A 27,594-nucleotide genomic window follows, 5' to 3' on the forward strand; every position below is an offset into this window, starting at 1 on the left:
CCAGATAAGCACTTCAAACCCATAACACAGACCCCCACACACTACCCCAGTGATCACCAACCCCCCATAAACATTTTATTAAGAACTTTAAATTTCAGCCTCCAGACCATCATCACTTGGCCGCCAAGCATAGGAAAGCCTAGTCGTCCAGCCCAGAAGCAGCTTAAGTCATCTTGGGGGTGGGTTAGGGACCCATAGAGAAGAGGACCCATGCCCATAAGCCCCTGTAATCACTGCATTGATACTTAAACATGTGCACTCCCCTATACACCCACAAAACCCTTTATGACTGGCATACAAGTGGCTCCTGAAGCGATAAGGGCTATTGGGGTGGTAGGTAAGTGGGTCTAGGGGATTCTGGAGGTGGTTTGGGGGGCTCACCATCACCTTTAAGGGAACTGTAGTGAGGAGAAGCCATGTCACCCTTTTTGTGAAATTCACAGCAGTGCCCTGTAAGGTACCCCATTATTTAGGTGGCATGTCTGGGTGTTCAATCCATCACTTTGCAGACCCTTCCCACATCCAACAGGGCTTGTTCTAGGCATTTTGGACTTGGACGGAAATGGGGTATAAAGATGGACGTTTTAGCGGCTTGGACGATCAGATCAGCAGGACAAATAATTAGACGATTTTTGAAACAAAAAAAATTTGGACATATCTTTTGAAAATTTGTCAGGCTCTTTTTAACTTTGGACGACTTGCGAGATGGACGTAAACGGACTTAGACGTCCCTTTCGATTATGCCCCTCCACACATATATATATATATATATATATATATATATATATTTATTTATTTATTTTAAATTGAGATAACTGACACACTAGTTGGTTTTGTAAGAGGGAAAAACACCCCACCTGCTAAGCACCAAACCTCACCTATCCATCCATCCCTAATAGTAAGGTTGATATTAAAAATTATTTGGTTAATTTCAGTTGTTATTGTAGTTTTGATTACATTGTAACTGCCTTCAGCACTTCATTATTGGGCGAGAAAAAAATTAATGGCTTTGAAAATCTGGAACCACTAATTGCATAATCTAAGATCAGATATCATAAGGCAAGCTGACTGGAGCTCCAGAGGTAAAGCTAAAAGTTGTCTAATTAGCTGTCCGAATTTAATTGTATAAATGTCAGTTAAAGTTAGGGCTGCATATTCAGTTGCACCACTTACTGGAAAATGGATAAACTGACTGAAAATTTGCCTAAAAGATATCCAGATAAAAAGAACGAGGCCCACTGAATATCAGCCCCACTGACAAAATAACAGCACAGTGCATGGATTCTAACAGACCCCTTTTGCTGTTTCTAATGTACAGTATATTAATATCCAGTTTCCAGTGCTAGTACATTTTCCAGGAGAATTTTACTAACCATAAACTAGATTGTGCCACTAGCTGAATGGCTCTAGTCAGAATAGATTTGCATCTAAAAGAAACGAAGACAATTTATCTGATAATGCTCATGATTAAGGACACAATTGCTTATAGAAAATGTAAGTAAGTGAAAAAAATGTAACTATTTTCTACTTTTTCCCCCAAGAAATCATTTTTATGTTCAGGTAACACACACTGAATCACTGCTGACTAAAAATGGAACTTTGTTCCCTATCAATCTGGATTGCTCTTTATAATGTATATTCTCCAGGTTTTAAAATCTAGTTTTTATTATTTAATATACACATTGCTCAACCAAAACACAGCAGGACTGCAAAGCAGACATTTCTAGTATACACTGCAATTTAAAAATAAACTTTTTTTAAACAATCCTACTTTTAACGGAGACTTTCCCATTGCCCATACTTACAATACGATTTCCATATTGGAGGCTGGTACTCTTCAGCATCTAGAACAAAAATAAAAAATAAAAAATCAGGTGATCAATTAAATTATGCAGCTGTCTTTTGCACAGTAACAGCAACTTCTCAAGATAAAAATTTACATATCATTCAGAAGATCCAAATTCTTATTTCCAGAACAGAATACTTCTAGAAAGGGTAGTCATTTCATTGTTAGTTATGGTCAGTCTCCTTTTGTTATTTGTATAGATTATAGAAGAACATAGGGCTAGATTCATGAACCTGCCCGATCGGGCCCACCCGGGCAGGTCCGATGAATTCAGGAAACCCTAATATGCAGATGGGGGCGATCGGAGGAACGCCTACATCTGCCTGCCTGGATTGCTCGATAGCGATCCAGCGCAAGCGCAGACCATCAGTAGACGGTCTGCATATGCGCTGTACCTCCGGGCCCAGCATAGATTTTTTTTTTTTTTTTTTAAGGGCTAGATTCAGGAACCTGCCAGATCGGGCCCGATCCGGGCAGGTCCGATGAATTCCCTAAACTCTAATATGCAGATGGGGGCGATCGGAAGAACGCCCCCATCTGCTGGCACGGATCGCAAGTCTGCGATCCAAACGCATGCACAGACCATCTGCAGATGGTCTGCGCATGCATCTAGACCCATCCAACCGTGACTTTTTTTTTTTAACTTTACTTCACAAGTTCACGAGCTCTCACCTTCCAAGCCCTGCTCTTGCCGCCCAGACTCTCCTGCTCTCTGCCGCCTTCCCTGCAATGCGAACCTGCGGGTTTAAAGTGGGGCTGCACTGCGGTGTGCAGCCCCGCTTTAAATCCATGGGCTTGCACTGCAGGGAAGGCGGCAGAGAGAGTCACAATTTTTCTTCCTGCCTTCTCTTTCTTTCCTGCACCCTGAAACTTTTCAGGTTGGAAGATCGGGAGCAGAGCAAGGACAGGAGCCGCACGTTTTTATTCCCCCCAGTGTTGCAAACCTCTTCCTACAGATTGGGGCAGAGAGCAGGGCTGGAAGATCGGGTTGAGAAGGCAGGAGACACGGGACAGAGCAGGGCAGCATTTGGGGCGAGCAGGCAGGAGAGAAGAGATCAGAGTGGCGATTCGAGGCAGAGCAGGGCAGATAGCAGGGCTTCTAGAGTTGGAAAGACATTTTCGACTGGTCCCCAGCAGTATCTTCTTCAGTTGATCGGCCAGCCCAGTCGGATGTGAAATTTTGTGTTGTGAATCGCGTCTCTGCCTACTATGCATGCGTTTCACCTCATTTGCATGCATGGATTCAAAGCAGATCGCCTGAGAAGTTAGTGAATAATACAGGAGGGAAATCTGGTTGCAAAGGGGTCGTAAACCGATCGGTACACAATTGGTTTGCTTTGTGAATATAGCCCTTAAGGAGCCTATGCACTGCAGGGAAGGGTGGAAGAGTTAGGGCAGGCAGGCATGCGTGTTCGGGGCCATGACTTTTTTTTTTGTTTTAACTTTATTTTTTACTTTTGTAGACCAGTGAGCCCACGTTTTTAACCCACTTTAAATCCACGGATTAAAACCACGGGCTCACAATGCAGGGAAGAGCAGGAGCAGGTAGGAGAGATGGGGAAGAGCAGGGAGGCGATTGGGGCAGAGCAGGGCGGCATTTGGGGCGAGCAGGAGACAGATCGGGGCAGAGCAGGGCGACATTCGGGGAGAGCAGGCAGGAGAGATCGGCCAGCCCAGTCGGTTAGGAAAATTTGTGTTATGAATCGTGTCCCTGCCTACTTTGCATGCGTTTCTCCTCATTTGCATGCATGGATTCGAATCGAATCGAATCGCAGGAGAGGTTAGTGAATGGGGCCCGAGGGAAATCTGGTACACGATCGGTACACAAACCAGTACACAAACCGATCGGTACACGATTTGTTTACTTTGTGAATCTAGCCCATAGTAGTCATACTAAGTATAAAAGAACACTGTAAAATAGAGGGCTCCATGCACACAGAGACAGAATGCAGAGCAAAATGAATAACTATTTGGGAAGTCCAGAGAATTTTAAACAAATGGTATGCACTCATATCGTAAATGGAAGTTAGGGTATAAAGGAGGCCAGACAGTTACTTAGCTTTGTGGGGGTGTAATTTAAATTTAGTGACAAAGAATGCTGCCGCCATTTTACAGATCTAAAAAGGAACATACGTGATGGTTGACAGAAAATAGGGGAAGCCTTGACAAAATATCAGTCAAAACATGTTGGCTACATATATTCCTGACGTATGAAACCACAAAGCTAAGTAACAGATACAAAATAAGATGGACTAACAAATATAAAGTATAAAATATTTTGAATTAGTAGTTAAAACAGTGAGGACAAAAATCGTTATTTAATAAAGAACCGATGAACAGTGGACACTTCAAGCTTAAAGCAATGAAAGACTTGGGCTTTGAGTGGTGTCGCTGAGGTTCTTTGCATGCGTTTCTCCTCATTTGCATGCATGGATTCGAATCGAATCGAATCGCAGGAGAGGTTAGTGAATGGGGCCCGAGGGAAATCTGGTACACGATCGGCACACAAACCAGTACACAAACCGATCGGTAGGGATAAATATTATATATGCACTGTTAAAGAATAAGAACATAAGAAGTTGCCCCCGCTGAGTCAGACCAGAGGTCCATCTTACTCAGCGGTCCGCTCCCGCGGCGGCCCATCAGGCCTAGTGCCTGAACAGTGATCCCTGATTAATTTTATAATTTTACCTCTAATCCCATCCCTATAATCTACCTCTACCTGTGGAAGACACTGACGACCATGGGGAAGCATATAGCAGATGATGGCAAACGAAGACCTGCAAGGTCCATCCACTCTGCTCAACAGGATAAACTCGTAGCCCGAGGGCATTAGCACGGCATTACTCAGAAAGAGGTTAGAAGGCTCCAAATAATTCAAAATAGGGCCATTGGAATCATCTACCATGCCAAAAAATGTGATCTTGTAACCCCTTTGTTGAAACATGCTCACTGGATACCAGTCTCACACCGGCTAACGTTCAAAACTCTGCCTCTTTCATAACATAACATAACTTTATTTATCCCAGGACAAGCAGGCAGCTATTCTCACTAGTGGAGGTGTGAATGAGATATCCCGACTAAACTATATAGCTTAAGTTGGATAATTGAATAGAAGGTCAATCAGAGACCTAAAGACACCTGAGGGCCAAAGAGTGACTGTTTTCACATAGCTCTTCTTGTGTCTTCACCAAAGACAACTAATAATAGTCACCAAGAATACAGGACTGCTTTTTGCTGTGGAAAGGCAGCATATACTATACATAGTTCCTTTAAATGCTGGTGGTGATGGGTGCAGTATAAGCATATAGGTATGACATGCTCATGTTCACTTTCCAACTGAAAGCCAACAATAGTTGCAATATAAACCAGTCCAGCTTATATCAAATGATCCTCCAGGTCAGACGGAGATGAGAAAAGCTAGCTCTGTACCCCAGGGATAATTTTAAATGGCAACCCATGCAAGGCATTTACCTCTCATCTTTTGTTTTTAAGGTGTTGCTGTCTTGAGTGAACCACCCATATGTTGTAGACCAGGGGTGTCAAACTCAATCACATAAGGGGATGAAATCTAAAACACAGGCTAAGTTGTGGGCCAAATTTTTTATGAAGATACTTAGGGCCTCTTCTTCATAACCGCGCTAGCGGTTTTAGCATGGGGAGCCGCGCTGAATGACCAGTGCTGCTCCTGATGCTCATAAGAACTAGCGCGGTTTAGTAGAAGATGGGGTTAGTCTTAGTAGAAATATAGATTCTTCCTCACCCTGAGACAACATTCCAGCGATCCACCTGATTATTTTCACCTCATAGATGTTACCATACTTAATCCCAACTTTATTCAAATACTCATTCCGGGCATAGGCAGCAGAACGTTTTTTTGTTTGGGGGACCAAAAAGCTCCACCTTAGACCCTGCCCCCATAATAGTATTAATTGTAATACAATTTTTTTCCATTCATTTTTCATATATACACACACAACATAATCTTATTAACAATACATAATGGTTAACCAAAAAATTAATCTACACAAAGCACACTGTATGCTTCTCAACATTCATTCCTACCAGAACACCTGGTCTTGGTCACACATGAAGAACATAGATAACCCCTATGTAAATACAGGACCACAAACTAAAAGTATTAATATATACAAACAAAACCCTAAGATGCAAGACTCTGCATGCAGTACAACCCAAAAAACAGAAACAAATGCATTTCTTCCTGAACAGTGCAAAATAGACAGCAGATGTAAATTCTCAAAACTGACATAATTCAATCACTAAAATGAAAATAAAATAATTTCCCCTACCTTTGTTGTTTGGTGATTTTGTTTTTCAAACTATCTTTTCCCCAGTCTCTGGCTGCACTTCCTTCTGTCTATGCTCTTAACTGTGTATCTAAGGCCACCTTATCCATGTGCTGCTTTTCTCTCCTTCACTTTCTGCCCTACATCCATTTTTAGAATTAACTTTTAACATTCAAGTTCCTTCCATTTTTCTGCCTTCTTCTCAAAATCTATCTACTTTTCCATGTCTTCCCTTCCCATCTATCCATGTGTACCATCTCCTCCCTCTTTCTTCTCTCCTATTCACATTTATCCATAAGAAGCATTTCTTCTTATCTCTTCCCTGCCAACCCATTGCTATGCACCATCTCCTCCCTCTATGTCCCCCCCCCCATGGTCAAACAACTCTGTCTTCCCCCTTTCCCCCTAATATGGTCTGGTATCTTTCTCCTCTCCTTCCCATAACCTGGAATATCTCTCCTCTCCCATGATCTGGCATCTCTCTGTCCTTCCCTCTCTCTTCCCAAGGTCTAACATATCTCTCCTTCTCTCCTCTCCTTCCTGCTGTCTGGCATCTCTTCCTCCCCTTCTTCCTTCCATTCCATGGACTGGCATCTCTCTCTCCTTCCCATTCCAGTGGTGTGACATCTCTCTCTTCCTTACTTCTATCACCCTTCTCCAGAATCTGACATCTCTCCTCCCTCCTCTCCACCACTATCATGTCCAACAATTCTCCCTCTTCCCCATGTATACCAACTCTCTTTCCCTTCCACTCCACACACCTATGTCCAAGAATTTCCTTTTTCTCTTCCCTCACCCACCGGCAGCATCTCTCTTTCCCTTCCTTCCTAACTCCTAGCCCATACAGCCTCTGTCCTTACCAACCCCCTCTCACCCCGTGCAGCATCAATTCTTCTTACATTCCCAACCCCCTCTCCCCACAGCCTGTCCTTCCCTCATTTCCAACCCCAGCCCTCCATTCTCAGCTGGATCCTACAGTACGACCTGTCCCCTGTTCCCGACTCCCCCACCTACCACCTTCCCACCGCTGAAATTTAAAATCTTCAGGCAGCCTCCCACTGTCAGCCTGCCCTGGAAGTGTTCTTTCTGCAGCCCTTCCTCTTCCCGCCTAGGCAGGACGCTACAGAAAGAACACTTCTGGGCCAGGCTGACAGCGGGAGACTGCCCAAAGATTTTAAATTTCACTGGCGAGCAGGTGGTAGGTGGGAGAGTCTTAACTGGAGAAGGTTTCACTACAGTGTAGTGTCAAACGCACAGTCACCATGGCCTACATAAAATGGCCAGGCAGGCCCCGCGGGCCTTGTGTTAGACACATGTGTTGTAGACCTTTATGGACACTGCCTGTATTTTTTTAAACAAAGAATATGTTACAATGATCCATGATATGCTTAGCAATGTTAGTTATTTTCCTCTCTAGCTTGCTATAAATATACTTTGTGCATATAAGAAAAGGTAGAGAAGCATTGCCATACAGAACAGGAGGGATAGTTTAGTTTGTTAAGCTTCTACTAGTCAAATATACACAACTCAACTTGTCTATCATACTTCTCTCTCTCTCATTGCAGATGTGCAGACCAGTAGCAAAAGTTGGTTACTTATAATATCCTTTATTGTTTGTAATTCCAGTGTTGCCTGTTCATTTGCTAAAGAGAACAAATTAAAATCAAGGATCAGGAGTGAGGTATACAGCAGCTGTGCTTACTTGTAAAAAATGGTCTTCAAATATAGTAAGAAAGAGAGAGGAAATGAATGGCTGTAGAAAAGGTCAAGTGCAGAGAAAAGAGCAAAACAGTAGCAATCAATAGCCGTAGATAAAAGGAACCTTTGTATAATGATGAAGCTCAGTGTCTAATGATTCATTTGTTAAAAATTTCATGTGACATGCTTCAGCATATATATCTTTTATTTATTTATTTATTTTATTTATATTCTGCATAGCTTACATTTCTATGCGGATTACAAATTATTTTGGGCTCCTTTTACAAAGGTGTGTTAGGGCCTTAATGTGCGGAATAGCGTGTGCTAAATTGCCGCGCGCGCTAGACTTTAACGCCAGCATTGAGCTGGCGTTAGTTCTAGAAGCATAGCGTGGGTTTAGCACGTGCTAAAATCCTGTGTGCGCTAAAAACGCTAGCGCACCTTAGTAAAAGGAGCCCTTTATGTTTTATTAAAATTTGATCTACTGCTCCAGCTTTCAATAGTTCTAAGCAGTTAACAAAGTTATAATATCTGCATCAGGGGCAAATTAATAATGCTCCTAACAAAGCTGTGGAGTCATAATCAGAAGCAATTTTGGGGTTACTGGAGTCTGTGTCAGTGAAAATGTGCCAATTCCGACTCCTAATAAAGTTAAATTGTATGTCAAGCAAATCTTATAATGCTTAAATTTCTTATTTCATAGATAATAATTTGATTAACCCATTTTTTTCAGGATATGTTTTACTTTTACAATATATTTTGATATCAAGTTCTTTGATGATTACAAAATGTAATATATTTTATGATACCTATATTGATGAAAGTGGCACCTAGAGAATGACACCCCCATGAACTCTGTCTGATCCTATCAGCTCAAATAGTTTATGATTTTATACTGAAATCATTCTATTAAAGTATAAAAAGAAATAATATTCTGTACAACTGTCATTTTATAAATCACAAATACAGATCAACAAAACCCCATCTCCCCTTCCCTCCTCCCTTACACATATCCCCTCTCCACTATTGAGATAACTGAATAAGCTAAATTACTACAAAATGCTGCATAGAAAAATCATCCTAACAGAATAGTTCAGTCACACACACAGGACACAAATGCCAAATCCATAATAGCTGACTAAAAATGATAAACATAAATTAAAGCAAAACCCCAAGAAGCCATACCTTGCATGTAGTACAACACATATATAGATATACAGTGGAACCTTGGTTTACGAGCATAATTTGTTCCAGAAGCATGCTCGTAAACCAAATTACTCGTATATCAAAGCAAGTTTCCCAAAAGAAGTAAGGGAAACTCGCTTGATTGGTCCCACCTCCCCTCCCCCCAGCCACCAGCGCTGCTCCACCCCATCACATCCCCAAAAGACCCCCCCCCCACCCCCGAGGCCACTGGTGTGCTTCCACATCCCCCCAAGAACCGGCATCGCCCCCCCCACCCGCAAACTCCGCCCCCCCCCCTGTGAACCGGCATCCCCCACTCGCCCAAACTGAAGGCTTACCCCCAATGTGACACCGGCACACAGCATCAACCCACAGGAGGTACCGGTGCCGGAAGATCGTGCTGCTTGCCGGACTGGGCCTTGAGCATCTGCGTATGCTCAAGGCGTTCTGGATCTCGTTCTCTCTGAGAATCTCGGAGAGAGGCAGGAGCCAGAAGGCCTTGAGCATGCGCAGATGCTCAAGGCCCAGCCCAGGAAGACAACAACAACACACTCCTAATTTGCCAAACAAATCCTAAACTAGAAAAAACAAGGAAGGCAACCAAGTCACATCAAGGTCTGTGAGGGGGAAGCTCAAAGTGCCTAACTTGGCTCACAACTTGCAAACCAAATATAGTGTAATATGTCAAAGAACATGTCACATTATATGATGTTATAGGGCGCTCTCAGTGTGTTGAGAGCGCCCTATAACATCATATAATGTGACATGTTCTTTGACATATTACACTATATTTGGTTTGCAAGTTGTGAGCCAAGTTAGGCACTTTGAGCTTCCCCCTCACAGACCTTGATGTGACTTGGTTGCCTTCCTTGTTTTTTCCAGCCCAGGAAGAGGCAGGATCTTCGGGCACTTCCTGTGGGTTGGTGCTGCATGCCGGTGCCACATTGGGGGTAAGCCTTCAGTTTGGGCGGAGGGGGCAGCATTCGCAAGGGGGGGGGGGCGATTCTGGTTCGCGGGGGGGGGGTGGCATTTGCGGGCAGAGGGCTGATACCGTTTCGTGGCCGGGGGGACTCACTAATCGAGTCAATGCTCGGTTTGCGAGTCACGGTTTGCGAAAATGTTTTGCTCGTCTTGCAAAACACTCGCAAACTGCGGTACTCGCAAACCGAGATTTCACTGTATAAATAAAGGAGTTGGAATCGAAGTGGAGATACTATAATAAAGGAGTCTGAATCGAAGGTTTTATCTACCGACTCCACAGCCTTGGTTCCTATGGTACGGATCACACCTTAATATGAATTACTAATTGTTCCACAGGCCCCCTACAGAGGGCTCTCTGAGCCCAATGTGTACTTAATAAACCCCCCTCTTTTACTAAGGTGCGCTAGCCAATTTAGCACGTGCTAAACACTAACGCGTCCATAGAATATAATGGACGCATTAGTGTTTAGCGTGCGCGCTAAAATCGGCTAGTGTGCCTTAGTAAAAGGACTCCAAAGTCACTAAATTCAATTGTGTTTTTTATCTACGGCTACTGGTTGCTACTTTGCTGCTCTTTTAACTGGACTTCAAACATCACATGTATTATTTTACTTAACAGTGCTTTCTGCTCATGTACAGTTTCACCTTTATAAACCTTAAGAAATAATGTAATATTAGGAGAAATTCAACAGATTAGCTTTATGTGTTTATCCTGGCTATTCCAATATTAGTTTTGTTTCTATGGGTTTGTTTGGATGGGGGGTTTTTTGACTGGCATCTTTTTTCTGGCTCTGAGTGTTCTATCTAGTCAATGAGAGCAGATTGCCTGCAAATTTCTCCAGCATTTTATAGTCCTAGAAATTCTACACTACCCTTTTGCTGAACTCTTATTTCCAGCACCTGCTCAGGAACTCCAATTTTGTGTCACCAAAACCTACCAGAGATCTGGGGAAGTCTCTGAAAGGGGCATGAATGCAAGGGAAGAGCTGGATCTGTAAGGTTTGGTCACTGGTGGCAGAAAGTCATTTAAAACTCCTTCATTGCTGCCAAAATTGTTTTTGGTCAACTCCCACATCTGGAGGGCCTTCGAGCATGTGCAGACGCAATGATGTCATGCACTTGCATGGGCACCATCTAGACACGGCCCCGAGTTCTGGCAAAGCTGGGGCTTTTCCTGCCACCTCCAGTCAGGGCCAAATGAGCCTCCAGCAAATCGCAACAGGAACTCTTTTCCCCTGACCACTGAGACCACGATTGATGCGGCTCCCACCCACAGGTGACCCCTGCTGCCCACCCAAAGGTAAAAGGAAAAATTATGCTAGTCTCAGAAAGAGTTGAAAAACTGGACAAACTGATGGGTTTTAGAAAACTGTCTGGACACCTGGACAGTCGTTTAAAAAGAAGACATGGCCGGTAAATCTGGATGCAGGGTAAACCCTAAGTGGGGGATATAAGTAAACATTTTAAGATCTGATTATGTGTAGGCTGCAGAACCTTAAAGTCTGACTGCAAGAAGATTTTAACAAGCTGTTGTATTTAATATATCAAGATTGTGATAATGGAACTTTGTCATCTATTTTTTTGCATACAGCCCAGGTGTGTTTGTTATAAGCTACAAATCATACCAGCAAAGGTTGACTGGAACGGTAAGTAACATCTCTAAGGTACAATATTAATGTGTTGGAATCAAAGTAAAGTTTTGTTTGGTTCAATTTTACAGCAGATGTGAACTGTTATTCACAGTGTATAAAGTCTGGTGTTGTGTTTGTATCAGCCTGCCAAATTATACCTGAGTCCAGCCCTTGTTCTGAACAAAGGAATAAATTGTGTACATAAAACTAGTGTATACAAAACTAAAAGGCAGAATACTCCAAACAAGAGACTGTTTTCTGTGCCTGTTCATAAGAACATAAGCAGTGCCTCTGCTGGGTCATACCAGAGGTCCATCGTGCCCAGCAGTCCGCTCACGCGGCGACCCAACAGGTCTAGGATCTGTGTAGCAATCCTTTATCTATACCCCTCTATCCCCTTTTCCTTCAGAAAATTATCCAATCCCTTCTTGAACCCCAGTACCGTACTCTGTTCTATCACGCCTTCTGGAAGCACATTCCAGGTGTCCACCACCCATTGGGTGAAGAAGAACTTCCTAGCATTGGTTTTGAATCTGTCCCCTTTCAACTTTTCCGAATGTCCTCTCGTTTTTGTAGTATTCGAGAGTTTGAAGAATCTATCCCTCTCCACTTTCTCTATGCCCTTCATGATTTTATAGGTCTCAATCATATCCCCTCTAAGTATCCACTTCTCCAGGGAAAAGAGCCCTAGTTTCTCCAATCTTTCAGTGTATGAAAGGTTTTCCATACCTTTTATCAAACGTGGCGCTCTCTTCTGAACCCTCTCGAGTAAACAGGTTTTCTGAACTATATGATACAATAAGATGCAGCTGAAAGTTATTTTCTGGTCATCATAGGTGGCAGGAGAAGGAGGAAATGCACTAGCTTCTACGAGTCCTTAGTAAATTCAAAGCAACCACAGTAATAGGAAGTGTGTCATACCAATATTCAAAGAAAAATAATAGTTTAAATGACAAAAAATACTTATGGGTCAATAGCTACCTAACTGAATTGGACACAATATTCTAGATTGTCAGCTGACTGAGAAGCAAAGCAGACCAAGTAAACATCGATAGATAAACAGGAAAATCTTAACTGAAAATCTTGGCATGAGATAGGTGTGTGCAAAAATGTTCCCAAAGGAGCTCACCAATGAACAAAAGCAAAGAAGAGTAGAAGTTTGGCAAGACCTTTTGGAGAGGCAAGACGATGTTTTGGGCCATATCATCACTGATCATAAAACATGGGTGTGCCAATAAGACCCTATAACAAAGTGTCAAAGTGCACAATGGAAGTCAGCCAATTTTCTATGACTCAAAAAGTTCTGCTAGTCAAATCAAGAGTCAAAATGATGTTGCTAACCTTTTTTGATATCAGAATTGTTCATTATGAATTTATACCAACTGGACAAACAGTTATTAAACAAGTTTACTGTTTGGAAGTGCTGAAAAATCTGCGAGAAAAAAGTTAGATGAAAACAAGCTGAATTTTTCACCAACAATTCATGGCTCTTGCATCACGATAATACACCAGCTCACAAGGCACCGTGTGTGAGGGAGATTTTAGCCAGAAAACAAATAACTGTATTGGAACACCCTCCCTACTCACCTGAACTGGCCCCCAATGACTTTTTTCTTTACCCGAAGATAAAGCATAGTTACTTACCATAACAGATGTTATCTGGGGACAGCTGGCAGATATTCTCACATGTGGGTGATGTCATCCACACAGCCTGGTAAGGACAGTGCTAAAAGTATAGTCACTTTAAACTTCTTAAGAAGCTTCATGTGCATGCACGAGTGCCTTCTCACCCGATGTCAGCTCATGGTTTCTCAGTTCTGCAAGCAAGCTAAGAAACCAACTAGGGGAGGTGGGAGGGATATGAGAATATCTGCCTGCTGTCCCCAAACACCTCTAATGGTAAGTAAATAGGCTTTATTCTTGGGAAAGCAGGCTGCATATTCTCGCATGTGGGTCTCCCTAGCTTATCGAACGGGATGGTGGGAGAGTTGACCATCAGGAAGAAAATAAATTCTGTAATAATACTTGGCTGAAACGACCATCTCATCTTGAACAGGATTCTAGACAGTAATGAGATGTAAATGTACGGACTGAGGACCAAATAGCTGCTGTGGAAATACACTTCTCCCTCCTGATTCTCGATGGATACGGGCAAAACTAGGCCACAAATACAAAAAAAACAGGACTAATTTTGTCTTTATTATTCATAGGTTTTTGTTAAATCCCTTCAAATATGATGAAATTATGAATAAAAATCTATGTTCATATTCATGATTGCTTTTGAAAACTAAGTTATTTATTGCAGTTTTTGCATTTTAGTGTACAGTAACTGTACATTGTTAAAGCTTGGCTGATATACAGTACAGTAACATGTACCTGGAATTTATCTTCAAGGCTCGGGGGTTCAGGCGATGTCTTCAGTATCTTCATCTTCATCATCCTGTACATGTTCAGTATATGGTACAGGAGTAGGAGGAAGAGACGAAGGTAATGCCTCCTCATGGGTGGCTGATGTGGAAGAGGTGGATGGAGAGGCAGTGACTCTCGGTATCTTTTGGAAATACATTGTGGTTTCCATCTGGCTCTTCTGCTTCTTCATTTCTTTATATATATTCATGTATGTAGACATTGCTGCTTCTGCTAACTCCTTCACCTTCAACGCATGTACCATTGATGGGTCGATGTCATAAAAAAAGTCCATCACACCACTGAACCTTCATAGACCCTCTATAATATTGTCCAATGTAAACTTGTCTTCTAGCATTTCTATTTCACCCTCCTCTTCTTCTGGTATTGCCCTCCTTCAGGAGCAGTCAGTTCAATTAGGTCATCTTCTGTTAGTTCATTGGATCTGATGTCTAGTAAGTCTTGAATATTGTCCAGATCCATATCTTCAAAGCCTTCCCCACCCACCTTCCTTGCCAAGTCCATGATGTCTTCCATAATTTCTTGGACTGGCTCTGTGTTAATAACAGTTAGCTCCTTTTTTATACATTCAGGCCAAAGATTCTTCCAGCACAAGTTCACTGTCTCTGGCTTGACAGCTTTCACTGCTCTTTCAATAATATTGATGGCATCGGCAATAGTGAATGCCTTCCATTTTTATATGATGTTCTCCACATTGGGACCTTCTTCTATCGCAAGGACAATCCTCTCCTTTGAATACCATGTGTAGTGTGCCTTGAATGTCCTGGTCGAGAGGCTGGATGAGAGATGTTGTGTTGGGGGGCATGTAGACGATCTCAACACCCTCAATGTAGAACTCATGTTGGTCTGGGTGTCCGAGGGAATTGTCCAATATCAACAGAACCTTGAATTCCATTCCTTTATTGGCCAAGTATTTTCTTACTTCAGGCACAAAGCACTGATGAAACCACTCAAGGTTGTCCAAGCCTTTTTGTTGTTCATCCAGTAAACAGGCAGCTGGAACTTATCTTTTCCCTTCAAGGCTTGAGGGTTCACGGCTTTAAACATCAGTGTTGGCTTTATCATATGGCTTACTGCATTTGCACAAAACAGCATGGTTAGTCTATCCCTTGCAGCCTTGAAACCTGGTACTCGCTTATCCTCTTTGCAAATGAAAGTCCTCTGTGGCATTCTCTTCCAAAATAGAGCAGTTTCATCGGCATTGAATGCCTGCTCAGGTTCATATCCCTTCTCTTCAATAATTTTCTTAAAGGTATCAGGGAACTCTCTAGCTGCTTCTTGGTTGGCTGATGCTGCTTATCCTGTCACTTTCACATTACTTAGGCCATACCTTTGCTGGAATTTATCAAACCACCCTTTACTGGCGAGAAAGTTAATGGATTGCGACAATCCACCTTATCTTTTCTTCAAACTATCATACAAAGACTTTACCTTTGCTATCAACACAGTCTACAGGAATTCTCTTCTTGAAGCAATCCTGCACCCACAGAAATGTTGCAGTTTCCATACGAGACAGATTGGTATCTCGCACAAGTCTTCGCAGCTGCTGCTGGTGTAGCTGCAGCAACAGTTTCATGGATTGTTTTTTCCTTCTTCATTATGTACCTAATGGTAGATTCATTAATGCCATAATGCCAAGCAACAGCGGAGGCTGACTTAACTCTATGAAGCATATCCAGTAATTCAACCTTTTCTGGTAAGGTCTTCACTTTTTTTCCCCTCTTGGGAGAACTTTCTGTAGCACTTGAAGTCTTTTGCTTGGCAGTCATACTGCGAATATGGTGGGAGACCTGACCTGTTCCTGAAGGAGAGTCAATACTGAAGGACATTTTTGAGCAAAAAAACAATTTCTCTCTCTGCATGGGTGCATCACTCTGCACAGGTGCATCACTATCCGATATGTTGCCGAATTTCATTAGTCTCCTATCCAATACCCTAAACCAAATAGAACTTTGGATGAAGGCCTTCAAACTCAAACTGAACACAGAAAAAACTAAATTTTTCCTGGCCTCCCAACAAGCAGATAAAAGACAACAAGATTCACGTGAACGGAAGAGATTACGAAATTGCTCAATCTATAAAAATACTTGGAGTTACCCTTGACAGACATCTAACACTAGAAAAACATACAGATCTAATGTTCAAAAAATGTATCTCAACTCTATGGAAACTCCGCACCGTCAAAAAATTATTCGATGAATCAAGCCTCCATCTTGAGTACTCTGGACTACTGCAACATCATATTTCTGGGAGCTTACAAAAAGTCACTTCACAAGCTAAGATTAATCCAAAACACTGCAGTCCGACTCATCTTCGGATTAAAAAAATAGGAACATATCTCCCCATATCTCCAAATATTCCACTGGCTGCCAGTAGAATCCAGAATACTCTTCAAGTTTGCCTGCATCAGCTTCAAAGTGATCTTCGGGATGCTACCAACTTACCTCGCTTCCCAATTTTTCACCAACTGCCCAAATAAGACCTCTCGCAGAGCAAACCTCTTTATTTACCCATCACTGAAATCATGTCACTACAAGAAGTACCTAGACAGAATGCTATCATTCCAGGCAGCTAAACTGAACACATGGCTAGCAAAACCAATACTCGAGACCACATCATACGCTTACTTCAGAAAATCACTGAAGATCCGTCTCTTCAACGCTACCTAAGTTTTTCCCCTCTACCAATTGTAACCTCCCAAAAGCCCATCCTCTACTTTTTCCCTTCCCCTTTCGACGTATATTGCTGTAATCCTCTCTTATTCACATTGTAAATATCTTCCTGTAAACAGCTTTGATCTCTTGTATCTTGTTCACATTGTAAATATCTTCCCGTATCTTATTCACATTGTAATATCCTGTATCTTATTCACATTGTAAATATCTCCCTGTAAACAGCTTTGATCTCTTGTATCTTGTTCTAAACCCTTCGTTCTGTAACTTGACCCAAAATATCTCGCTTCATATTGCTAACTCCTGTATTCTCATTGCCTGTATCTTCTTGCAAGCTGCCCCAATCAGTTGTATTCTCATTGCCGTATCTTCTTGCAAACTGCCCCATTCAGATGTACCCTGTTCCAAGCTTATGTATCTCAGATATCTTGTTCCAAAGCTTATGTATCTTAGATATCTGGTTCCAAAGCTTATATATCTTGTTCCAAACATATGTATCTTGTTGTAAACATATATCTCCTGCTGTAAACACTGCATTCTCTCTCGGCACGACTCTTATTGTAAACCGCTTTGAACTTAGAGTATAGCGGTATAAAAGAAATAAAATTATTATTATCAAGTGCTGGGAAAAAAACAATTTCTCTCTCTGCATGGGTGAATCAAGTGCTGTAAAAAAGCAAATTTCAGATGACCCATCAAAATCTTGTAAGACAAATGAGCGCTGCCGCTTTCAGGCCTTCCTCTCTGCACGGGTGAATCAAGTGCTGTGAAAATGTGAACTTTTCTCTCTGCATAGTGAATCATGCTTTCTGGCCTTCCCCTTTCACCGAAGCAATTGCTGGGAAAAAAGCAACAAACTTTTTTTCGGCACTCCTGGATGATATCATTTGTGGGAGGAGCCAGCAAAAAAAAAATCCCGTGAATAACCGAAGTTGCGAATCTGGAGGGAGAAGTGTATCTTCAATGCGGGGGTGGTGTCCGGAGGGGGGGGGGGTGCACTGCATGGCAGCAAGAAGGAGTGGGCATCTCTCCTGCAGCTGGGGGGGGGGGGGAGGTAAGGTGATTGTGCGACACAACAGGTATCATCTGATTGCCTTATGTTCTAGCAGCATTTGATTCTCCACACACCAGTTTCTCCACGTATTCATCATCATAGGACCCTTAGGGACCCCTGAGGAAGACACCTTGTCGAAACGCGGACCGTGTTGGGTCCTGCGCCACTAGCCTATTAGGTCCTTTTGATTTTTATGTGGACTTATACCTTTTATATGGATTGTTTATTTGGAACTTGGCTTTTTTATGTACATTTGGAACTTCAATTAAAGTCCATTTCAGGATCATCGTTTCTCCAAAGTGCTTTTTTGGTTTCTCGAGACACAACAGGTCCCATCATCCAACCACTATAACAGGCCAAAGCCAATACTTGGACCTTTAAGGAATTGAGAGTAAGCCCCTTGTCCAATCCTTTCTGCACAGATGGATCGAGCACTGGTTGTCGGGTAGACTGCAGAGGGTCGGAGTAAAGGGACAATATTCTGACTGGCAGGGAGTCACGAGCGGTGTGCCACAGGGATCGGTGCTGGGGCCGTTACTCTTCAACATATTTATCAATGACCTGGAAAAGGAGGCAAAGTGCGAGGTTATAAAATTTGCAGACGATACCAAACTGTGCGGCAGAGTTAGATCCAGGGAGGAGTGTGAGGACCTGCAAGGGGACCTGGACAGGCTGGAGGACTGGGCAAACAAATGGCAAATGCGCTTTAACGTGGAAAAATGCAAGGTCATGCATATAGGGAAAAAGAACCCGTTGTTCAACTACAAATTGGGGGGGGGCATTGTTGGGAGACAGCAGTCTAGAGAGAGACTTGGGTGTGCTGGTGGATGCATCACTGAAGCCATCTGCACAGTGCGCAGCAGCCTCGAAAAAAGCCAACAGGATGCTGAGCATCATAAAGAGGGGCATAACAACCAGGACGCGGGAAGTCATCATGCCATTGTATCGGGCGATGGTGCGTCCGCATCTGGAATACTGCGTTCAGTATTGGTCGCCGTACCTCAAGAAGGACATGGTGGTACTTGAGAGAGTCCAAAGGAGAGCAACGAAACTGGTAAGAGGGCTGGAATACTGCCCATACGCCAAGAGGTTGGATAGGCTGGGGCTCTTCTCTCTGGAAAAAAGGAGGCTCAGGGGAGATATGATAGAGACCTTCAGGATCATGAGGGGCATAGAGAGGGTGGATAGGGACAGATTCTTCAGGCTGAAGGGGACAACAGGTACGAGGGGGCATTCGGAGAAACTGAAGGGAGATAGGTTCAAAACAAATGCAAGGAAGTATTTTTTCACACAAAGGGTCGTGGACACCTGGAATGCGCTACCGGAGGAAGTGATCAGGCAGAGTACGGTACAAGGATTCAAACAGGGATTGGACGGATTCCTGAGGGATAAAGGGATCGTGGGATACTGAGAGAGGTGCTGGGATGTAACACAGGTATAGAAAGCTAACCAGGTAATATAGAAACCCAACCAGGTCGTGCATGTGCAAGACCGGAGGGTTAGGACTTCGATAGGAAGATAGGACTCAATGGGAAACCAAGATGGCAAGGGGGCCCCTTCTGGTGATTCAGACAGGTCGTGACCTGTTTGGGCCGCCGCGGGAGCGGACTGCTGGGCAGGATGGACCTATGGTCTGACCCGGCGGAGGCACTGCTTATGTTCTTATGTTCTTATGAGTGTGGACTGCCATGATTATTCTTCAAACATGCACCAAATCTGAATGTAAACTAAGCTCATAGATATGTTTGAGCCTTCAGAAAGGTGGCACTAGCAGCTTTTGACCTTTCAAGACAGAACCTCATTAGATCTTCTAACACAATGGGTCCCAGTGTGGAAAGCAGCGGTGAGGGAATAGAAGCAGAGCGCCAACAGAGTCTCATTGGTCAGTATACCATGGTTTCCTGGGCCAGTCTGGACTAAGTCACTTGAAGTGACAGAAGGAGTTGAAAATTACAGGAGGAGGAGAGTAACATCACCACCATGGCCAGAGTGGTATCTTGGACAAATGAAAAATTCCATAACAGAGGACAGCAATAGTAGAGTCCTTAGAGCAGGTGTTTTTAACCTGGGATCCATGGATGGGTTTCAGGGGGTCCGTGAGGGTCAGATAAAAATTAACATTTATATTCACTATACAACCTGGTACTGTTGATTTTTCTCACAGATAACGAGAAAGTAGATATAATAGTAGTAACAGTAGTAGAAAACATAGTAGTAGTAGTAGATCTGTTTTAATTTGCACAAGAGAATTGTTATTCATAATTATAATAAGTGGTTGTTACTTTTTGCATAAAAAGGAGTGTTTTCTTTAGATTGTTTACTTTAGAGTTTAATAATACTTTGTGTATGTCATATATGTATCAGACAATCAAATCTCGATAAATAAAGTACATTATATTCATTGCATGCAAAGTTGTGTTTATGTGAATATTTCAGGGCAAGGGGGGTCCATAGCTTTCATCAGATTCTTAAAGGGTTCCGTCACTGAAAAAAGGTTAAGAATCACTGCCTTAGAGGAAAACCAAGTCTCACTCAAAATATGGAGGGTATGAGAGAAAGAGTCATCAACGCAGGTAAATTTACTTGAAACAGAACAAGTATGTCACAGGGAACAAAAGAACAGGAGAGAAGTAGGAAAAAGGAGAATATTGATAGGTTTGGAGGGATGACAGCTTGCAGTATACAGATGGAGCAGCACCTGCCTTAAAAGGCTAGGATTTGGATTAATGTCTTTAGGTGAAAGGAGGCAGCACAGGAGAAAAGTAAGGGAAAGGGGAAAAAGAATTGGGACTTATATACCACCTTTTTGTCGCTTTTGGTATTTTTAAAGCTGACATTCAAAGCAGTGGGTGCTGCAGCATTAAGTGACTTGCCCAGAACAATCATTTTTAAAATTTAAATCTCTTTTAAAAATACATTTTTTTAAAATGGCTTTTAAACTGTTCTCTTTGGGAAGACTGATTAGAATTAAATGACACAATGGGATATGATGTCTGACTGGTTACTTGTTTGGCTGTGGACTTTACTTTTACTTTTTTGCATTCCTTTTTTCTGCTTTTATGTATAAATTGTAAGCCACTAAGACCTTTTACATTGGCGGGGTATCATGTGACATAAACACCGGGATTTGATCTCACAACCTCTGGGTGCAGAAGCAGCAGCTCAACCAGTGATAACCATAGATGCTCTCAGAGAGACAAGAGAGAAATGGATGAGAATATTCTGATATGCAAGAACAATAGATTAAACAAACAAAATGGCTAGTGAGCTGGAAAACGTAAATCATGAATTTGACAGCTGCAAGGCTTTACAGTAGGAAAGAATGGTAAGGGCAAATTCCTGCTGCCTGATATGGAACTCTTTACCCATTTGACACTTCCCTAGAGTGTTGCTCCCTTTATCTTTCTGCTGCTTTAGTCTAAGATTACTGATTTCAATCCCATTCAGACTAAAGGTTTGAGAAACTCAACAGGAAAAAAAAATTTATAGCAGAGTATAGAAACACGAAGCTTGTAGCAATCAGCAAATGATGTCTGCATACCTTCCCTTTTAATACAGCAGGTGAAATTGCAAGGCTTCAAAGCATATATTATTTTTGTGGGAAAAAAAAGAGTCAGTTTTTCAGAACTACCACAATGAATGTGAATGAGATGGATTTGCATATATTTGAGACCCATTATATGCAATTCTAACTCAACCATAATCATTGTGTTGAAAATGTGACTGGCAAGGCATGCCTCTGGGACAGGGTTAAGAAGCACTGCTCTAAGACATGTACCTTCTGGATTCTATAAACTTGTGCACCCAACCTTACACTATGCACAAAAGTTGCATATGCAAGTTATAGAATAAGATCAGATGCACGCTGTAAATTAATGAACTGATAATTGGTGTTAGTGAGCAATAACATGTTTATGTTTATTAAAATATTTGATATCCCACCATTACAAAAAGGTCAAAACGGCTTATAACATACAGATGCTAAAAATATTAAAAGAATGCCAAAAAATGATAGGAAAGAAAAAAAATACCACATTCATTACAAGGTCAAACATTCCAATCTATTGCCAATTGAAATAATCAAACCTATGTATTAGTCTCAGAGACACTCAGACTAGACTGTCAGATAATTGGCCTTAATTGGCACTAATTAGTAGTTACTCGCACAACTGCTCTTAGCAGGAGACTAATGCACTTTTGTGCATATCTACTTGGTTTTAACACAAATTTCCACAATTTTATATGGTATAGCACAGGATATATGGAGTCCTGATGAAGGCATAGGGTGCCGAAACACGTTCTGTGTTGGGTCCTTAGTACATCCACTCATTTGGATTTTGCTGCTTCATTTTTTATATAGTGTTTTTAATAAAGTGACTCAGTTTTAGATTCCTGCTCTCATCCTGGCTATTTGTGGCTTTTCTACCCCTTACATTTTCTATTCTATTACATACACCTGCCAGTTCTACTGTGCACACCTACTAACATTTATGCGCCTAACTGCCTACAGTTAAGTGTGATCAAGATGATAAAGGGGATGGACCTCCTTTCATATGAGGAAAGACTAAAGAGGTTAGGGCTCTTCAGCTTGGAAAAGAGACAGCTGAGGGGAAACATGATTAAGTCTTCAAAATCCTGAGTGGTGTAGAATGGGTACAAGCAAGTCAATTTTTTATTCCATCAAAAATTACATAGACAATGGGACACTTAGGGGCAAATTCTATAAATGGTGTCCCGATTATAGATGGCGGTAGGTGTTCTATTGCTGTCTAACCTGCCAATCAGGATGCACGTTAAAATAAAACAAACCACTCTGAGGCAGGCTGTTTACATTGTAGGCTTCTTCGTGAGCCTAGGGAGGTGCATAGGGCTGCTTAAGCTCACCCAGGCCAGGCGTGGGAATGGTTTTGCCCGAAAGTGGCCTTAGGTGAGCTTAGGCGGCCCTAGCCATTTCCCTAGAGCCACGATAGGCACCTGAAATGTATAGATGTGGCCCTGATGCGATTGGTTTAGTGGCCGCAGCAGGGAACCCATCCCACTGTAAAGTTGGCCAGCAGGAGGGATGCACTCAATCCCTCCTGTTGCAATCCCCAAAACAATCCCCCGAAGCTGCCCCCCCCCCACACACACATATCTGAATGTCCATGGCAGGAGGAGTGCCTAATTCCTCCTGCTGACATCCCCCAAGATATCCACTGGCCGGAGGAATGCCCAGTCTCTTCTGCTGGAAGCCCCCTCCCCTCTGAGACATCCCCTGGTAGGAGGGATGCCCAGTCCCTCCTGTTGGAACCCCCCCCCACCCCGAGACATCCCCTGGCAGGCCTTCCCTTTCCCACTCCCTTGACGGGGTTGGCCTAAGGGATCTGACCAATCGGAATCCTAGGCCCCTCCCCAGTGCATCCCATAATGGTCTGGGAAGGGGAAGGCCTGCCATTCAGTGGAGGCAGGCATGCTGGCCAGAGGGAATAAGCATCCCTACAGTTGGCCAACTAAAAAAGTACTTGTGGGGTCCATTTGGGGTTGGGGTCGGGGAGCCGGGGGATGTCTCAGGGAGTGTGGTTCTGACAGGAGGGACTGGTCATCTCTCCTGCTGGGGGATGTCTTGGGGGTAGCAGCAAGAGAAATTGGGTACTCCTCCTGCCGTGGACATTCAGAGGTGGGGGGGTTCCGGCAGGAGGGAATGGGCATCCCTTCTGCCACTAGTCTTTGCAGGAGGGATGGGTTCTCTGCTGTGGCTGCTAAACTGATCACGGCATGTTGCACATGTGAAATGGATGCCGGTTAGAGAATCGTGGTGTTAGGAGGACTTAGGCGATTCTATATAGCAGTGTTCTTCAACCTTTTTACACCCGTGGACCAGCAGAAATAAAAGAATTATTTTGTGGACCGACAAACTACTAAGACTAAAATTTAAAAAAAAAAATACATTTCTGCCCTGTGTCCGCAAGCTCGGTCCCCGTAAACCATCTGATCCCATCTGCACAAGCCGCATTTATGATTTATACTGAACATATTTTATTAAAGTATAAAAAGAAACAATATTCTGTACAATTGTCATCTTCTTTACACTCTCTTCCTTCCAGCGTCTGCTCTTTCTGTCTCTTCAATCCAGCATCTGCCCATTCCATCCACTGTCTGCCCTCTCCCCCTTCCATATGTATCTGACTTCTTTCAATGCCCCTCTCCCCTTTTCATCCAGCCTGTGCCTCCTCTATCCTTTTTACATCATTCATTCCAGCTTCACTTCTTTCTTCATTTTTATCTCTCCTACACCAGATCTAGCATCTTTATCCCTCTCTCATTTCTCTGCTGACCCCCTTCCCCTCCAGTAATCTCCCTGCAAACTGTTTCCTTCCTTTTTTTTCCTTCTCCCTTCCCTTCTCCCGCTATCCAACAGTAACTCTCTTCCCATCCCTTTCTCTCTTCCCCTCCCAGCAGCATCTCTCCTTCTACCTCCCTCCAGGTCCAGTAGCAGCTCTCTGTTCATCCAGCAGCTTCCCAGCCTACACCAATGGCTTCCTCCCCTTCCACCAACACTCAGTACTTGCCTGCAGCAGCGATTTACTTAGGCAGCCTTGGGTCCATTGCCGCCTCTGAGGAAAGAGGAAGTTGCCGGTGAATCACTGCCCTGGCAAGTACGAGAGCTACTGGGAGGGGAGACAGCCACTGTCGAAGGCTCCCCATGATCTTGCTCCCGTGCACGCTGACCATCTCCCTTCTACCTGCACCTGTACCTGCAGCTCTCTCCCTTCCACCTGCACCTTCCTGTGGCCCTCTTCGGCGACTCAGCAGGGGCGGCAATAATGACAGCTGCCGACGTCGGGACCTTCCCTCTCTGAGTCCCGCCTATTTTGTTTCAACTTCCTGTTTCCAAATAGGCGAGACTCACAGAGGGAAGGCCCCGATGTCGGCAGTCTGTCTTTATAGCCCGAGGCTGGGAGGAACAGCAGCCTTCCACCAACACTACCGTAGTCGGCAGGAAATTTAACCGCCGACTCAATTTCATCGGCCCTGCACAGACCGGCAGGAATTTTCTGCGGACCGGCACCGGTCCACAGACCGGTGGTTGAAGAACAGTGCTATATAGGATGCTCTTGTGCAATTCTCAAAAGCAGCTTAGGCGGCTTCTGAGACTGGTCGTCCTATACAGAATCTGGCCCTTAATGCAGTTACAGGGAAATACTTTTAAAACCAATAGGAGGAAATATTTTTTTTCACTCCAAGGATAGTTGAGCTCTAGAACTCATTGCCAGAGGAAGTGTTAACAGCAGTTAACATAGATGGGTTTAAAAAAGGTTTGAACAAGTTCCTGAAGGAAAAGTCCATAGTCTGCTATTGAGACAGACATGGGGGAAGCCACTGCTACTATCTGGGTTTCTACCAGGTACTTGTGACCTGGATTGGTCACTGTAGAAACAGGAAACTGGGCTAAATAGACCATTGATCTGACTCAGTATAGCTATTCTTATGCTCATTTACACCAGCCTTTGGAATGGCCTAAGTGCTCACACCTAAAGTTAGGAGCTTATATGCAAACTTAAGTTAGTATTCTCTAACAGGCATCGCGCATGCAATTGCCATTATACTGTAGAACAGGGGTGCCCAATACGTCGATTGCAATCGACCGGTTGATCGGGAAGGCAACGCGAGTCAATCGCGGAGCCCATCCCAAGTTCCGTGATAGACTCGTGTTGCCGTCCCGATCGACTGGCCAATCAGCCTTCCTCTCCCCGAGGTTCCCCACCGGTCATCACTTCACGCACATCCATTCTCGCTGCGCTCTTCCTTGCCCGACTGCCAGAACCCGTCTTCCCTCTCTTGTTTTCTCCCGTAAACACTCTTTGATAGACTGGGGGATGATGTCACTTCCTTTGGGAGAAGGCGGGAGGGAGGTCTAGGGAAGTCACGACCCTGGAGAGCTGAGCACCGGCTGCCCCTGGCGGAATCGACAGAGCCGCCAGACTGGAGAAAGGCAGTCGGGAGCAGGAAGTGCTCTGCCCAAAAATGCAAGAACTGCTGCTGCTGCTCTGACGTCTTGAGCCTGAAAATGTGAAGTTGTGGTGGTTCCTATGGGGGGGGGGGGGGCTACGCATTCTTGGAAGTGCCGTGCTGAAAGGAGACTGGAACGGCTCTCATGGAAGGATTTATAGATTGGCTTTTTCTTTTCCTTGACCCTGGGCGTCCGGAGATTTGGGCCTGCAGAAGCCTTGCACTGACCAGCATTCCTCTCCCCGATGTCAATTCTGACATCGGAGAGGAATTTCTGGGCCAGCCAATCGCTGCCTGGCTGGCCCGGAACTTCCTCTCCGACATCAAAATTGAAGGGGAATGGAACGCTGGCCAGTGCAAGGCTTCTGCAGGGAGAGCTTGGGGCAGCGGTGGCTTGGAGGCCTGTTCCCCGGTGGCGTCGGCAAACCTAGTGGCTTGGGGGAAGGCAGGGAGACAGAAAGAAAGGGGGGGGGGCAGGGAGACAAAGAAAGAAGGGAAATGGAAAGAAAGAAGGAACAGGGAGACAGAAAGAAAGTGGGCATGGAGAGAGAGAGAGAATGAACAGGAGGCAGGGAGAAAGAAATAAAAAGTTGGGGGAGAGAATGAGGTCTGGAGGAGAGAAAGCATATAGGAAGGAGGCTGAAAGAAGGGAAGAAATATTGGATGCAGGAGTGGGCTGAAGTCAGAAAATGTTAGAAGAAGAAGTGCAGCCAGAGTGAAGTGAGAAGTCAGAAGAAGAAAGTGCAACCAGAGACTCATGAAATCACCAGACAACAAAAGTAGAAAAAATTATTTTATTTTCAATTTAGTGATCAAAATGTGTCTGTTTTGAGAATTTATATCTGCTGTCTACATTTTGCACTATGGCTCCTTTTTACTAAACCGCATTAGCGGTTTTTAGTGCAGGGAGCCTATGAGCATCGAGAGCAGCATGGGGCATTCAGAACAGCTCCCTGCACTAAAAACTGCTATGTGGTTTAGTAAAAAGGGAGGGGGTATATTTGTCTATTTTTGTATGGTTGTTATTGAGGTGACATTGCATAGTCATCTGCCTTGACCTCTTTGAAAAAAAAAAAAAACTGAATATGAATGATAATTAACATTTTCTCTGCCTTTCAGTATGCTTTGTAGGGGTTTTTTTTTTTTTATTGTTGGTAGATCATTTTGACTTGCTCATTTTAAAAGTAGCTCGCAAGCCCAAAAAGTGTGGGCACCCCTGCTGTAGAATCTAAGCTTAGTGCACTGTATCCACAGGACTTAACCTTAGGCATCCTTTTTTGAAGCTATCCTATTAGTGTCCTAGGTAAAAAATGTCAATGCAGGCTCCCAACCAATCCTCACCTCCAGCTCTGGACAGTACACAGAATTATGTACATATACTTTATTTAAGGTTTGTACATGAGATTCTTGTTAGGACACCCAAAGACTGTTCAGCACATCTGAGCATGCACCAGAGAGTCAAAAACTAACACATGCCAAACTTCAAACATTAGTTTGAGGAAATAAGATTTCTAAAGCATGAAATCTATTTTAGGAAACTCGCTGCTGCTTAGACAGTACTTATATACCAACATTAAGAAAAATAGGTACCTTTCACAGAAAGGAAAACAATGTAAACATATGGCAGATAAAGGCCAAAATAGATAGAGAGATTGCAACGACGACAATGTAAAGGTCATTTACCGCCTACCAGGACTGAATCCATTTTTTCAATTGAAATATAAATTTCACAATAACCTATAATTAGTAATGGTGTGACCGAGAGGCTTTAGCTATTGCTGCAGTTGTGTTTTCTAAAGTGTTT

The 27,594-nt window shown here is 43.4% G+C and overlaps 1 protein-coding gene across 4 annotated transcripts in view; it reads right to left on the reverse strand.

Moving 5' to 3' along the window:
* CHN2 (chimerin 2) overlaps positions 1–27,594 on the reverse strand; it is a 387,683-nt gene that overhangs the window by 273,566 nt on the left and 86,523 nt on the right. For all 4 annotated transcript variants that reach the window (XM_033930756.1, XM_033930753.1, XM_033930755.1 and 1 more), the window contains one exon: positions 1,806–1,844. In XM_033930756.1, the coding sequence (XP_033786647.1) occupies positions 1,806–1,844 (39 nt within the window). The remainder of the gene's footprint in view (positions 1–1,805; positions 1,845–27,594) is intronic.

Source organism: Geotrypetes seraphini, chromosome 2 (genome assembly GCF_902459505.1).
Source record: "Geotrypetes seraphini chromosome 2, aGeoSer1.1, whole genome shotgun sequence".
Taxonomy (NCBI): Eukaryota; Metazoa; Chordata; class Amphibia; order Gymnophiona; family Dermophiidae; genus Geotrypetes; species Geotrypetes seraphini.